This window comes from Poecile atricapillus, chromosome 3 (genome assembly GCF_030490865.1).
Source record: "Poecile atricapillus isolate bPoeAtr1 chromosome 3, bPoeAtr1.hap1, whole genome shotgun sequence".
NCBI lineage: Eukaryota > Metazoa > Chordata > Aves > Passeriformes > Paridae > Poecile > Poecile atricapillus.
In genome coordinates this window covers 64,978,202-64,995,210 of record NC_081251.1, presented here as the reverse complement: position 1 = coordinate 64,995,210, position 17,009 = coordinate 64,978,202, and the positions used below count along the sequence as shown (strand labels likewise).

General features: G+C 37.2%; 1 protein-coding gene across 1 annotated transcript in view; it reads right to left on the bottom strand.

The window, feature by feature from the left end:
* The window catches only part of MAP3K5 (mitogen-activated protein kinase kinase kinase 5), a 104,062-nt gene that overhangs the window by 18,306 nt on the left and 68,747 nt on the right, over positions 1-17,009 (bottom strand). The window contains exons 12-18 of the mRNA XM_058836631.1: positions 13,752-13,801; positions 9,659-9,754; positions 8,145-8,226; positions 6,615-6,748; positions 2,559-2,686; positions 1,498-1,634; positions 793-898 (exon numbers count right to left, since the gene is read on the bottom strand). Of these exons, the coding sequence (XP_058692614.1) occupies positions 793-898; positions 1,498-1,634; positions 2,559-2,686; positions 6,615-6,748; positions 8,145-8,226; positions 9,659-9,754; positions 13,752-13,801 (733 nt within the window). The remainder of the gene's footprint in view (positions 1-792; positions 899-1,497; positions 1,635-2,558; positions 2,687-6,614; positions 6,749-8,144; positions 8,227-9,658; positions 9,755-13,751; positions 13,802-17,009) is intronic.

The window sequence follows — 17,009 nt, the reverse complement described above, 5'->3', positions numbered from 1 at the left end:
AGCTCAAAATACTACTCAAGATATTACTTGTGCTAAAAGCATTTGGTATCATCTACTGATCTGGAGAACAGTTTTCAATACCAATGACAATTATTAAATGTTTTGATGAGCTTTGGATCAGAGACAGTTTTCATTTATTTTTTCATATCTTAAGATTAAAATATGGGAAAGGACTCTGAATTGCACCCAGAGATGAAGAGAAACCTGAAATCTTAACCTAAAAGAGTAGGTGAGATGAACATTTTCTTCTGAAGTAAGGGAATCAATCTGACACATCATGCTGCATTCTGTTCCTTTTACAGAAGCAAGAGCAAAGGATGGAATTAAAATAACAGTCACTTTTCATTTTACATAATTATTTAATGCAGTTCCACTGCATGATTTAACACCCAAATCAAATTATCAAGCAGAAAGAGGAGCAAATGAATAACAAGTTCTGTAGATACACGATTCTGGAGATGAAGTCAGGATGTCCAAGCCAATCACGGAAGAAAAACATCAGCAAGATGAAAAGGCCCTGCACACAAAGGAGACAGACTCAAATAAAGCACAGGAGAGACACAGCTCTTCTGTTGTAGAGGACTTTGATGACACAGGTGGAACATCCAAAAGAGCATTCTCTTTGAACAGTGCATACAAGTACAGTGTATAGTTTAAGATTAAATATCCCAAAGTTATTCTTCCAGTAACCTTTTATACTGATTTGAAGTCAATGAAAGTTCAGCATCTGTGGATTCTGACCCCACATACACAGTCTGAGTGAGGATAAGAAAGTCTCCTCTGGGAACATACCAGTGAAGGTTTCTGTACACGGATTGATTCCTGCAAGTCTCTTTGAAGTTCCAAAGTCCGAAATCTTTAACACTCCACTGTATGTGTTGATAAGCACGTTATCACCCTGAGGAAAAGAACATGCACAGCAATTATTTTTCTCTTCAGACCCTTTTGTATAACCTATTTCTACAATGCACTCTACTAAGTAAGTGACTTCTTAAGAGAGGAGATGAAAGAGAAATCAATAACGCTCCTGCCTTATGCAATTCCATTAAAAACTTCATCTCAAAGTGAATTTCCCCTCTTACCAGAAGGAATTCAGTTAAAAAATACTAAAAGAGGAAAAAAGGCTTTTTAAAAAAAAAACCAAGCCAAACACTTTTTCATCTGCAATCTCCTTGGAAAAGAACTTGCTAATTATCCCATCCATAATCTTCTTCACTTTCATCAAATTTTATGAAAGTTCAGTCATGTCTTTGAAAACAGAAAAAGAAGTGTCTACTTTATCACATAATAAGTTGCTACATGTGAACTTTCCTAAAATTAAAAAAAAAAAAAAAATCATATTTTGGTGGTGCAAATTGAAATCAACAATGGTTCACCTATCTAACCTATGGTTCAGAATAGCAGAGAGCTTTTGGAAAAGAAAAATAAATTACAGGACAAATAAATGGCTATGCAGTTACATAATACTATCAGGCTTAATTCTCTGCAAATTCTTACCTTTATGTCTCGATGCACTATTTGATTATCATGGAGGTATTTTAATCCTTCAAGAATCTGCTTGGTGTAAAAGCCAATTGTCTGCTCATTATTTTTTAATGGTCCCCATTTTGATCGTAGAAGAGCAGAAAGACTGCCTATAATTTGAGAGCAAAAAGTGAGAATAAAAATCCAAAGAAATTTTGCTTTCTCACCCAAAGGAAAAAAGTAACAACAAACATGAATCGCAATTCAAGTGTAGGCATCTCATCTATAATTGAAGTCCTCTCCAGTCAAATGCTTATTTGCATCACCACTGGCCTGCACAGTTAAAGAGAGTGTCTCAGCATCTCCTGGGCAGTTTGTGAAGAACTGAAACCCATGGGAAGAGCTTGAATTGGAGAAGTTCATGGAGACTGTCTCTCTTGGAAGGGATACCATCCCTGCTGGGCTAAGAAAGTGAGGAGTCCTCCCTCTGAGGAGGAAGGAGTGACAATCTTGATGAACTGACCACATTCCCCATCCCCCTGCACCACTGGTAGGAGAAGGCAGAGAAAATCCTAAGTGAATTCAAGCCCAGAAAGAAGGGAGGGGTAGGGGAAAAGTGTTTCTAAGCTTTGACTTTATTTCTCATTACCCTACTCTCATTGGGTTGACAATGAATTAAATAAGTCTCCCCAAGTCAAGTCCATTTCGCCTGTGACGGTAGCTGATGAGTGATCTCTTCCAGTCCTTATCACAAGGCATGAGCCTTGTGCTGCATTTTCTCTCCCCTATCCAGCTGAGGAGCAAAGTGACAGAGTGGACACCTGAGATCCAGCCAAGGTCAGTCTATCACTGATATGTAGGTAAAAGGAGCTCACCATAGCAATGATCTGAGCTTTATCTGTAGCACACCATATCTAACTACCCAAGCAATCTGAAGACACAATTTTCCCTATTTATTTCAGAAAGAGGCACTATAGAATATTACACCTGTATGAAATATGTCTCATAGTCCTATTATATGTTTTTATACTTCTAAAATGCTAGAAAAACAAACAAACCTAACAACCACTAAACCAATCTCCCCCAAAACTTACCACCTGGCACCTGTTCCATGAATATTTTGATGAAGCCATTCTCACTAACAGAACCTAAATACTGGACAATGTTCTTATGTTTGAGATGCTTATGCAAAGCTATTTCTTCATGCAGAGGTTGGGAATACCTGGAAAACAAAGAATCAGTTTATTCTTCATCTCAGTGAAGAAAGCCTTTTAACAGTTTACATTGAAAATTACTATTTGTTAAATGAACTTAACAACACTGGTTGTGACCAGCACATACTAAAATATTATGTAATCTTATGTAAATACAAATAACATATACAAAATATAGATAATATTATGTATTCATACACACAAAATGTTAGAAAAATACATAGAAAGAGAGAATAAAAAATTCTGAAAAATAAACTCCACTCTAGTCTAACTCCAAGAGAATAAACAGTTGTGAAAGTGGTTGAATTCATATTAGTGCCTAAGTGAACTAGTAAACTATAAAGCTAGTGTACAAATATAAACACCTCAATAATGAAAATGAATCGCCATTTAAATTTTAAAGTATAAGTCTTAGCTGAAGGCAAGATGGGGTATCTGAGTAAGAAAATAGAAATCATTAATGGAGAGATATTTAGAAGAACAGATCAAAACAATTTCACCAAATTCAATTTAGTCCAAGGCAAAGTATTTTTCAGAGATAAGATTTTCAACAGCATTTCTGCCAAGAAAGTTTCTGGAGTCAGGATCTTTCTCCAGCGTTGACCACCACCGGAGCTCAGCAGCTGATGTGCTGAGCTAATGTATTAGGTCCACCTTCCTAACTTAGGTCTGCCCTTACGCTTCCCTGGGAGGTGAGTCAGCTGCCAGATTTTGTGTATTTTCTGTGTATTTCTGGCAAAATGTAGACAATATGCTGACAGTCTGGTGGCTATCTTCTCTAAAGCACTAACATCTGTGACAACTTTCAGGGCAGCTGAAATTGGTGAAGGACACTGACCTCCTTCTGTCAGTCCAAATGTGAAAAGTAGTTGCAGCATTTGCAATTGAGGTTGTTATGGGAAAAGTACCTGTGACTTTCACTCCCTTTTAGCACAGGTAGCCATCACCTCTCCCTCAAAGAACATCAAGCTACTAGTGGAGGCTGAACTCATAAAAAAGTTTAGGGAAATGGAAAAAAAAAAAGTGGTTGTCTGAAAATCCCACTGGAGTCGACTGTTGCAGAAAATTTGGTTAGTGAAAAGTATGATTATGCAACTCTGAGTCTGTTTATTAAAAACTAATTTGAGTTTTGCCTTACCTCTCCACATGATTATAAAGATTCTGACTACATTGTTAGTCATACAGAAATGCAAAATCAAAGATTGTATTCCTGAGTTCTGTTAATGAGATACTAATTCTGAGCAGCAGCAGCAGCAAGACCATTATAAGTCTTCCCACACTTTTAAACAGCACAGTTGAGACTGAGCAACAAAATAATTTTGCAAATAAAATAAAGACATAAGAAAGTTTTTCTCTAGCATGAAGCATTTTTTGTTTAAGAACTTAAACACTAGAATACTTGAATGGTATAAACAAAAACTCTAAATCATCATGGAATGGCTGGAGTTAGGGAGAGACTTTAAAGCTCCAACCCTTCTGACATGGGCAGGGACGTCTCCCACTAGACCAAGTTGGTCAAGGCTTTATCCAAGCTGGCCTTGTCAGTCACTCTTCCCTTATCTGCCACTGCTGTAATCCTGTCACAGAAGACCACCAAATTTGTTAGGTATGATTTGCCCTTAGTGTTGTCATGTCTGCTGTCACCAATCATCTCATTATTTTCCATGTGCCTTAGCACCATTTTAAAGAGGACCATAATCACAATCAGCATAAAGGTGAGACTGACTGACCTTTAGTTCCCTGGGTCTTCCTTATTCACTTTTTAAAAACTTGGGGTTTATTTCCCTTTCCCAGTCAGTGGGAACCCATGGACGTAACTCTTCAGGCCCAATGGACTTGTGCATGTCAGGTTCCTCAGATGGCCTCAAACCTGATCTTCTACAGCAGGTGTTTTTTAATTCTCCCAATCCCTGCCTTTGTGCCTCCTGTGACTTGAGTGGTGTGGCTGGAGCACTTGTTGAAGACTAAGGCAGAATAGCTGTCAAATACCTCACCCTTCTAATGTCCTGGATAACCAGGTCTCCCGTTTCCTTCTGGAGAAGGCCCACATTTTCCCTAGCCTTCCTTTTATCACCATATACTTACAGAAGCTTTTCATGATGCCCCTGGACATCCCTGGCCAGATTTAATTCTGTTAGGTACTTTAGCTTTCCTAACCTGATCCCTGGCTGCTCAGACAATATCCAATTTCTCTGTATTCCTCTCAGGCTACATGTCCTTGCTTCCACCCTTTGTAGGCTTCCTTTTTGTGTCTGAGTTTTCCAAGAGATACTTGTTCCTTCAAGCAGCTGTCCTGCCTTTTTTTCCTGATTTCCTCTGTTGAAATGGAGAATGTGCCTCTGTAGTCTAACATTTCCTGATAAGTAAATTATTCAATAGATTTTATTCAACATATAGCAAAATTGAAAACTCACTGCTTTTTTGCATAGAAGTATTTTAATTTCCAGCCCTGCCTGAATCAGAACTTAAATATTTTTTACATATTCAAAAAGTGATAATTCTCATTTTTAAAATTGTACAAATTAACTTCAGAGATTGTTTTCTTTCTATAGACTTCTTTCAAAGTGCGAAGAGATCAGGTTACAATTAATCAGAAGTGAGTTATTAAACTTTTCTTACTTTGCCATTAAAAGAATAATACTTGAAATTCTTTCTGGAAGCCTCTAAACATTTGGATGAAAGACTAACAGCTTCCTAATAATCTCTTTTTGTGGTATGTTTTGCACACTGAACCTGAAACCTTTTCCATTGAAAATTCTTTTAAAATGTGTGTTGGAGAATAAAAATCTGGACTTTTTTTCCTTTGAAGTAGTTACTGCTGTATTCAGGCTTTCTATTAATCTCAGTTGTTACAAGCAAGTTTCTTCTAACATACACAAAACTTGCAGCTATTTTGAGTCAACAGATTGTTTTATCTAATAAGGCCATATTTTCTGGGAAATTATAACCTATATTGTTCAATTTGGAATAACAATATAGAGGATGGAAATATTCCCCTCTCCATAATCTGAGTTCTAGTACCTTTAAAATATTATGAGAATAGAAAAATTATTAGACCATATATCCATTTGAACAGCCGATCTATAAATTAATTCCAAAAGATTTAGAAGTGTTAATTTTTAAACGTCAAAGAAAAAAAAACAAGTCAGAACAGAATAACCAAAGGGAAGCCCACAAGGCAGACCCATGGAAAAGAAACAGAGCTGAACTTGATAGTTTAATACAGTCTGTTTCACCTAAAAATTCTTAACTTTAGATTTCATGTCACTTTTATCACAATATTTGTGGAAACCTCTGGATACAAAATAGGATATCCTAGAAGTCTTCTGATATACAAATACTAAGGACGTTAAGTACCTGGTCCTTACATGGCAACCTTTATACAGGAGAGCAGGTCACACATATATAGAGACATTCTGCATTAAAAAAAAAACAAAAAACTAAAACCAAAGCGATTATTCCACATGATTTGTTCTAATATTATGTGGCTTCAAAATAAATGATGCAAAAACAAGAAAGAAAAATATCTTTATCAACAATTCAGGCTCAGAATTTTCAAGGACTCCACAAATCGTGAATTTCAATAGGTATTTTATAAGGACATGGCTGAAAATGTCTAAGTAGATAGGGCTCCTTTCTAGGTGTTTAAATGATATTCTGCACTTCAGTGGGTTTTTTTGTTTCTGTTTTTGTTTTGTTTTAAAAAAAAATACTAGGACCAAACCCAGCAAACATCTAAATTCTCTGTTGTGATCACAACCTACTCCACAACTTGGAAACATCTAGCTACAAAGATAGGGAACACCACTATATACCACAGACATGCAATTTATGGGCAGCTTTGTAGATGAGGCACTCCTTGATCTGCAAATTGAACACATTAATGATAAAAATCACGTAATGCACAAAATTTGGAATGAACTAAAATTACTATACCTGCTGTCTCTCTCTGGGATTTCTTTAATAGCAATTCTGACTTGATTGCTCAGATCTCGTCCTGCATATACAATGCCATACGTTCCTTTTCCCAGAATGACTCGCTCACCATTCTCATCATACTCATAATCATACTGCAAAGCAAACAACAACAGCATGGAATGGAACAGAAGGACAACACTTATTCCACCTGACCTTGCGATCATAACTAAGACATCTAAGATGCTAGTAGCTTTCTGCAGAACACAGAGCATAAAGGAAAGAAGAGCACTTCAAGGTGACAACTGGGATACCGTGCAGACACCAGTGGCTTCTGAGATGCCCTTTTCATGGCAGTGCATTAAGCCGAGCCGGGCTCAGTCAGTGCAGTTCCACCTCCTCGTGTCTCGGAGAGCAGCACCCGCAGCTCTGCGAGCGCAGCCAGAGCCGGCGGCAGAGGGCACTCACTCTGCGCCAGACCGAGCGCCCGGCTCCACTCGGGCACAGGGAGCAAGGCAGGACACGCTTCATTCCTCCCAGGGGCTCTCCTGACCTCCCCACGGCTTCCAAAACCAGCACAGCCTCAATTCTGACACTGCCAGGTCTGCCAGCAGACGGTGCCAATGGAGGTTAGTCAGCACTGCAGCGCATTAAGCGTGGTTTCAGCTGAGTTTGAATACCAGAGTTTAAAGGAAATTCAAAAACATTTGTTAGAGAGATTACCTGATGTGTCCTCTTGTGTAACAGACACAGAATTTCACAAGCTCACTCCTGTGCTAAACCCAGTAGCTTAGGCCTAGTTAAATTATTTTTAATTTTCTTCCATAAAAAGACTGCTATCTTTTTAATAAAGAATCTGCTACTTCTTTTAGTAGTTTGTTTCGACAATGAATTATTCTCATGATAAAGTCCTGCCTCTTAATTCAATTTTTTTGTTGTCATTATTTAATTATGTTTTTATTCAACAGATTAAAGAGACCATTAACACATTGTTATTTCTCCTGTAAAAATACTTATCTACTGTATTCAAGTCACCCGCTGCTTTTCTTTTTGTAAAACAGGCACCCTAAGGCTCTCAATAGAGGCTCTTTTTCTCTGCAACAAGTCACCCCACTGGTTTCCCTTTGTCCAGCCTCGGATTTCAGAGACAGAACGTTATAAAATGTGTTATAAAATGCCAGCATCAAAACTGGGACAGAGGGCTGTCTGTATTCATTACACAGCATTGACTCTCTCAGTTATGGATGTCTCTAGAGCTTCGGGATACCATATTTTCATGCGATAGGACAGGGGCTTAGGTTTTCTATCCTGCTCCCTGCCAGCTCAAAGGAAGCTTAAACACCTTAAGTGCTGCATTGAACCCAACAGCCCGGTACTCCCTCTCCAACTGTGCTCAGATAAAGCTCCAGGTGAGAACACAGCGTAAACAGTAATTTCACTAACTAACTTCACTAATCCCTGGAAAAGGAATGGATAATTTACTTCAGTGAAGTGCTAGACTAGAAGCCCATAATTTTGTGTGTTGGGAGAGGAAAAAAAAAGTACAAATACCTCTAGAGAGTCTCCATCACATTCCCCTTCCTCTGTAGTCTTCCCCATTTCTTCAGTGATACTGTTTACCATGTCAAAAAATCTGTACCAAAAGAAAAAAAACAGAAGGAGAGAAAAAAAAGCAAACACACACTTGAGACAGTAACTTGAGACAGCGTAGGAAGAAAGCAATGAAGGGTCCAAGAGAGGACTCAAGTACAGCAATTATTATTTTATATAACTACATATTATGCAATAACAACATATGTATATAAGTACATATGTGATTTATACAGTAAGTATAAATTCAATGTATAAATTTGCTTGTCAGAAGAAAAATTTTGTTTACATGGTGATTTGAGCCATCAAAATCTGATGTTTTTCTACTTCTTTTGCATATACAAAAAAAGAATCCATGATATCTGAAATTGTTAATGGAATTAGTATTTCAAAATCTACAGCTCGGCTGAAATTCTCATCCTATACCACCATTCCTTTATGTCCATTGAAAGCACTGAAGAACATCATGAGAAGTTCTGGGAAGCCTTAGGACATTTCAAAGAGTTTTAGTAGTGTAGGAACTCTAGCTTCAAGTTCTTCCTTGAATGAAGAGGATGTCTATTTCATAACCTTTCATTTAAAAATACTATTACATTTCTTCTACCCTTTTGAAAGAAGGCAAATACAAAAAACATGTCATGCTAAGGTATTGCTTACTCATCTCTTAAGAGGAGCTCAAATGTGAAGGGGAAAGAACATGGTAAAAGAACCTATATGAACTGGAATGGATGAGAAGAGACTGGGCTTGTTAATTAATGACTGGTGGATCTAGTCATTAATAGAGTACTGCAGTGATTTTAGGGGAATTTGCAGCCATTTTAGCACAAAAAGATGTGAAATTTCGTTTGAGAATGCTTCCAGGATCAATTCAACACCAGAGCCTTAACCTTATAGAGCAGAAACACAGCTTAGAGAAACTGAGGCACCCCTAATTTTGTGCAACAAACCCTTGACAAATTTCCGGCAGGGACACAGGTACAATCTTAATTATGTAAACATATAAAAGGAAATCAAGTGTGCTTGGTTTCGAATTGTAAAAAAAAAAAAAAACAAAACGTATTTACAGTTACAGAGAAATCTTGACCAGACTTTTTTGTTACTCCAAGTGTTCCCACTTCAGTAAGTTCTTCCAAAGTTTAGGATGCTTTGCTGAATTGGGGGCACACACTTTTAGTAAGCCATAATATGATAAGTATTACAAAACTAATCCCAGAAAGATGTGTGTAAAAAAATAATTAGATTTATAATTGTATTTGTTTCTAATGTTTGCCTGAGCTTGTTCTTTAACCCTTTATACATCAGATCTCCAGTGTATTAAGGTGCTGTGTATTAAGATTTCACACAAAAGGCACTGATCACCAAGGATGCTCAGATCAACTTTCACCATAGCTCTGAAACAGTCCCTGTTGTGCATGCAGATACCACCTATCCCATCAGAGGCCATACTTTTTTCTGAAATGACAGCAGTGACCCACCTTCTACAATGAAGTTCTGTGCAGAAATAGATTTGAAAGTCATCCGAGTTGTGCAGCACATACAAGAAACAGCATCGTTCTTCAAACTTTGAAATGCTGAAAGAACGCCAAGGCCAAGAAAGTTATTGGAAAGATGCATTTAGACTTCTACCAGCATACACAGATCAACCCATTTAACATGGGAAAGCACCAGATTAAATCTGAGAATCCATAGTTTTTCCTTATTGTAAAATCACTCTCTTGTATCCTCCAAAGTTCAAATTCTGATGTTTGCTATCATTCAGCTTGCCTCACTTGTCCACACATTGCCCAAGAAAGAGTAGGAGCAAAGAAATTCACAGGAATATTTCCATTGACCTGTGACATTTTTGTCTTCAGTACATTTAAGTAAGGTCCTTAATTTTCATTCCTGTGACAAGAATGAAACATCCTTTCAGGATCATATTAGAAAGTTGGACTTTGAACTGAAATAATGAGTTTTTTGTGTTTTAGACATCAGCCACAACACAATCTTGAACACAAAATTTTCTACTCGTTTCTTTATTATTTGGTACCCTGACAGTAAGTTGGAAAAATATTTTTAAATTAAGTCAACATCTAAATATGAGGTGAATTACTTTATTACCCTTGCCCACTCATGTCTTCCTTCAGTTTTGGTTTTATCTGCTATAACTGCAAAGCAAAGATAAAGAGGAGGCATGTATGACATCTTCTTATGGATGCACAAATATCTCAATGGAAAAACAGAAGACATGCAAACTCTTGTGCAGTTGTCAGTTTTCCACCCCAAGCAGGCGGCAGCTTGTACAAAGACAGTTATTCACCAGAACTGTTTTATATGTATGTCATTACTCTGCTTCTTATAGAAAATACTAAATGTTATTTGAAAGAGCTCTTTCTGTAATTTTGTTACAAATTGAGTGCCAGCTGTCAAGCTGATGCAGTATAATCGATTCTTACTATATTGGAAAAGAGCTGTGGGAAATGGCTTGGGCTGTTACAAGGGAAAATGATGCAATATTTGAGAAACCAAGACAAATTAAGTCTCCTAATTAAGCTTATTAATGTACTGGATAAAATCCACAGTCCTAGTGAAATCAATCTATTTTAGATAGATAAAGACAGCCATCATGTTACTACTTAATTTGTAGCACAATAAAGTAGAATTATGTATTATGTTTTGCCAAAGGATTAATGATATGATTAATGTAACAGGGTTTTTTTAAGTATCAGGAAGTACTTGGAATTTTGAGCCTTTAATAGGTGTTTAAGATTGTCTGATCCTTGCTCTCCTTTATGATTGCTCTGTTGTAAAAACCTGTAAGTTTTGATAAACAAATGACTCTTTAGATGAGCTGGGGGGTCTGCCTTTCTTAAAGCTACTTATGAAAAGAGTGAGCATCATTATAAGAATATTTGTCTTTGGGTGTGGTCACTCATTTATTTTTACATTAGGAAAATTCATAAATGCTAAGTAGTGTACACATTTAGGAAGACAGTCACTGTCCTCAGGTTATAAACTAACTTTTAATTCAAGTTTTTCAAGCATATAAGTAAACTCTCTAGATATGGAATAACTGATATTAACAGAATTACTCATTCAAGTTCCGTGTGCGTTGAAACATTTTACTGACTAAACTGACAGCTGAAACCCGACATGCCCAGAAACCACTGACAAACACAGCAGTGAATAAAAGGGTAAGAATGTGGAGTGTACACAGAGGCCAGAGAAATTCATAAATATTTAAGACCTTTAAGTAAGGGTTTACATTGCTTATATGTTGCTCTCCTCTCTGGGAAAAAAAAAAAAAAAAATCTGAACTAAAAAAAGGAAGCCTAAAAATCACCCGAGTTATAAAAAGACACAGGATAATTGGCTCAGGAAATGCCTCACTCTGACAGTGCCCAAGCAGATGTAGTACCCACTGATATCTGTGACAGCAGAACTGGGGCTGAATTCGCCAAACTCCAAAAACAAACAGGGAAGCAAGGGTGGCATGGCCTTGTGCCCAGCTCATGTACATCCAGAACTCCCCTTGGTTGATAAGAAATACTGCAAATGCTGTAACCACTGATTACTAGTACTTCCAGATGAAGCAGCAGATTTAAAAGGTGAATACTGGCAGGAATCACAGAAAAGGAGCTATGTGGAACTTCAGTGTGTTTTCTACAAGTCTAGCAGTACAGGCACCTCTCATTGTTGTAATTAAGTAGTCTGATGATATTCAAAGCTCTAAGAACTTGGAACGGAAGACAAATATCCTTGTCTCAAGGTTGTCTAAGTTCTTGAGCTATGAAAGAGACTGGACACAGACCTCTGAGGCACTCTCCCACAGAAACAACACAAGTAGTGGTTATTTCATAATCGAGGACTTCTGAACAGTGAATAAAAGCCAACTTGTAGTATAGCAAACTTCAGCCTGCCACTTTAGCTTTTATTTTTCAAATGGAAAAATAAATTTCCTATCTTCTTGCTTATACGCTGTCAGCTCTGCAGAACAGTAGGAACTTTGATTGATAATTTAAGATTCAAAGTACCTTGGGGAAACTGCTCTGATAAATCCTTTAAAGAATAAACAGCACTTTCTAGGCCGATTCAATAAGAAACACTTGTATTAAAGAGGTGATGAGGGCATATGGCAAAAGCAGAGGTATTTACATTGGCACACAAACCACTAATCAATGAGTTTCTTAAGCTAAAGCCAATTGCTATGACTTCCTGCAGAGTGTGATTTAGCACTGTTCTGCTCAGAGTTCTACATACTTTCCAAGTTGCTCTGCAGTTGACAGCTGAACCCTATTACTTGTGAAACAAAATGTTGATTATGCTGGCTGTTAGCATGCAGAAGAAGTGACCCTCTGTCACCACTGTGAAGTATTTACCAAATACATGAGCCATTTCAAAGCTAGATGTCTCTTCAGACCTGCTGTCTTCTTATGGAGTGCCATATTTATGGAGGTCTTTGTCATAAAAGCCTACAGGATCATGCACAAAGACCTGCCTTGTACATTAAGGCTTCATTTCTAAAGCTCTTACTAGTCCAGAAGGGCTGAGAATCCTTATAAAGCTGGGAACTGCCCCTTCCTAGACCGCTTTAAGTCTAGGAGCCTCAAAGTAGCTAAAATTAGTCCTGTTACAAAAATAGATTAGAAGCAAGCCTAGTTCCGGAGGCTCACCCACTCCAAACAATACTTTCCTTCATAAAACTAGGGGAAAAAACCTGCAAAACACTGAAAAATTAAGTGATCAAAAACTTGCATATATTTAAAAGAAGAAGTAAAAAAACCTTATTCAGCTTCGTGCTTGCATAAGATAACTATTTCCCCGTGCAGCTCCTCATGGAGGGAGCCAGAGAGTTCTCTAAGAATTCTCAGTGACTCTTGGCTCACTGTAAAGTCATCTGAGTTGTTTTGGACATCTGCTCATATGAACAGATTGGAAAACCAATTGAAAAATTAAATTATAATTCACAGTTTAAATAACCAAAGCAGGAGATTACACTAGAAACAGTACTGACCATAGCATGGTTTCCATAAGGGGAAGGGAAAACCAAAATGACAGCAAATAAATAAATAAATTCTTTATTTCTCTCTTCTTTTTTTTAGAAGCACACAAAAACATACTGTAGCCAAAACCCAAACCAGACTGAACTAAGCATATCATTGCAATTTTTGACTAAAATAAGCTGAATCCCACAGGATTGATTTTTCGTGCCTATTGATAGTTTGGTGTTTTTAAGTTACTTTTTGGAAGGAAAAAGAATCATCCACCTGTGCAAAAACGTCCTGCAGACATAGCAACAACTCTGTGTATGGAACAGTTATTATTAGAACAGAGCAACGACTATTTAAAAAATGTAATTTTTCTAGACTTTTTTTTTAATTACACTAAAAGGAAAGTGGAAAGTTGCAGGATGACAAATATAGATAAATCCTAAAGAAAATAAAAGAAGAGACTAAGATGAAGAATATATTGCAAGAGGTTACAGCAGTGATAGAATATCACTGTCACTCCAAGGTCCACAGCAGCAGCATAATAGAAAATTCATTCAATTACTTCTTTCATTTCAAAACAAAAAAGGAAACAACTTACCTTACCCCCCTAATAGAAGCAGCACAGAAGTTCCACTCATGGATACCTTTCTGTAACACACAGTAAAAAATAAATAAATAAACAAAATATTCCTCCTTATGTATGAAGGGCCAGTAGGCATATCTTCTAGAATGAAGCTCATGAGATGGAATGGGAAACATTCAAATGACAACAATCTATGACCTGTTAACACCTATTTTTCAAGGCTTTTTTTTTCTTTTTCTTTTTCTTTTTTTTTTTTTTTCCCTGAAACCAAAGCAACAGAAGTTCTACACAGAAGTTTTGGGTTATTTTGTCACTGTTTACGCTGCAAACAGAATTTACTATTTTAGAAAACATTCAAAAGAGCAGATCAGAAGAGATGACAGTGTAGCCTTGTTTGGATACTGAACTTGGGATCACATGTGGTATTCAGGAAAGGAGGGGGAAAAGTATTCCATCTCTGAGAATAATGAGAGCTAGCTCTGCACACTCAATCCCCTAGCGTGGGGGAAGGCCAGGAGGAGAAAGCTACAAGTATAAAGTCTAATGCAGGAGAGCAAAGTAGGAAATTCTTGAAAAGTAGGAAGAATTGCTCAAATATGAAGGCAAAGTGTCCAAAGAAACAGAAAAAAGATTATTTCACTAGGAATCCAGAAGAGAGCAATAAGAATGCACCAAAACCCCTAAGAGCTGCTGGAGTGAAAACATGTCTGGAAGAAAGAAGCCACCCTATGAAAACACAAAGAGCCAGGCCTCATTCATTTTCAGATCTTTTAAATTTACAGCTGTCACATTCAGCAGAACTGAGTTCTCTGTAGACAGTTATACTGTTGTACGTTTATGTTCTATTAAAACTTTACTGTAGCAAACAGAAGCCTTTTGTATCTTCTAAAGAAAACATTCTCCTTTAAGGAAAAGGTGGAGCTACACCGGCTCACAGTCCTGGCAACATTGGGATTCCAGCACAATTAGCCGCATGTTTGAAGAACCTTTGCTTTCTGCAGCTGAATTTTAGTGATCTGAGCAAGGGCATACTGTCAAACAGAAACATGGCCAAATTGATTCCAAAAGACAACTTGAAAATGTGTAGCTTATAAAATGAATAGTGAAATATACAGAAGTCAAAACAGATACACTGTTGAAATGTTGCACAATGCGCAGAAAATGACAGTGGAAATTACTCTCCCAGATATAACAACTTTCTATGAGGATTCCTACATCAGTTTTTTCCTCTTCTGTAATTCTTTCCTTCCTGCTCAAATCACATTAAATGTTGTGATGTTAATATAAAATGTCAAAAATAATGGACCAAAAATACAAGCAAACATCTTTCTTGATGCACAAGTTTCATAACTATTGTAAGTGTAAACTACAAAGGAGTAACTTCAATATCTCATCAATAGTAAATGGGGTAAGGATTTCTTTTGTGGGGTAAAGGAATAAGAGAGTAGCCTAATATTAGGAAAAGCTGGATTTGTATCTTAAAGTGGAAGTACTAATGATGCTAGTTATGGAATGTTTGTGACTACTATTTGAGTTGCCTGGTTCTCTCACACGAAGGAAGATCAACTCAATCCCTATGCTAATGAGGAAGGGTTTCTGCATAGTCTTTTACAATTCCCTTCATATACAAAATCTGCTACTTTCCAATTTTCCAAGTTTATTAAACTCTCTTCAGACCTTAGCTACTGGTGCTTGTCCAATTCCTACTACTGGGAATAATCTAAACCCTAAATAATTAAAAATATATGTCCCGAGAGGCAGAAATGCTAAAGAAACATAACAAGAAACATTAGTGTTGTTTTTTACGGTCATCTACGTGCAACTAATCTCTTAAATCTTAATTACCACATGAAGTTCTCAAGCAATGAAATAACATAAAAGTTATGTCCCTTCATGATCTTGCCAAGTTTTGAATACATTGGAGTAAATATATCAGGCGTGCTCTCCAAATTCAGCATCTGTTCTTTGGTTAGGCAAAAAAAAAATCAACTACCCAAAACAAAACTCAGAATGGATTCAGAAGCCAAAGCAAAACAGAGACAGGCTGTTCTATTTCAAACTTACAAACAGCACTGCTGCATTCCTCTAACCCCATGCGGGAAGGGCTGCTAAAATTAGGGAACTGCAAGGCAAAGGTGATGTGCATTCCACAAATAAAATGCTGTCTGATTTTTCTTGGCATTTGTGTATCCTAAACTCAGTATTATTAAAGACATAGATGTTAAAATATGCTGCTAAAAAGCAACAGAAAAGAAAGAGGCTACATTATTTATCCTGGTATTGACAGTCATTTGTCTATTTAATAAAAAAGTGCCAGCTGCAGGCTCCACTGAGTTTCAGTTTGGATTTGAAACGGAAATTCAGCTTCTTTGTGCATGAAAGGAAGTTCATACACTTTGTAACTCACAGATCTTATTCTTGGAGCACCAACTGAACTCTGGAAAACAAACAGAACCATTAATTTATGAGCCAAAATGAACTGAAATCTGAAGCATGAATTGCTAAAGCTCTGATAGACCTATGGTTGGTAGACTGAACTTGGATAGATGAAGAAGTTTCCAGACCCAGCTGTCTAACATGCCCTTGCAGTAGAGATAGGTGGTCTTTCCTTGTTAATCAGCCCCAAAAATGCTTGCTTTCAGGCTACTAAGGACCAAAGTATGAGTCTTCCTCTGTGCAGTAGACTAACAGATAATACATCCTTTTCCTTTACAAAATCTCTCAGCAAAGACAAATATTATACTGGTTATATTCAGCTGAAGAGGAAGCTGGTGCCTCTAAATTTTTCTAGTCCCTTTTCTCCCTGTGAGATTTCTGATGAATTCTAAGGTCTTTGATGAATTACAACAGATTATAATTGTACAGCTGAAGGTAACTACCAAATTGCCCATTGCATTCTTTCAATGGGTATGATGGCTCACAGGGCACAGTGTCCATCAGATTCCTGACTACTCAATAAACTCACCACAGTAAGGATTCTGGCCAGAGCAAAAGTACAAGGAGTGCACTTAATGTCTAATGCCAATGATTAAGACTAGGCCAGAAAAATAGGAAAATACTATTCTGCAGAAAATGCAAAGACACACACCTCACATCAGGAAGGAGAAGGGGAAACCGGAAAGAAACGTTTACCATGCTATAAAGAAACACCTATCTTCTGAACACCAAACAGACATTTGACACCCAAATCTTTCTCCCAGACAGAGGATAACTGGGCAGTAAAATGACACAGCTATGAAAAATGCCATTGCTGAACGTATCAAACAAAATACC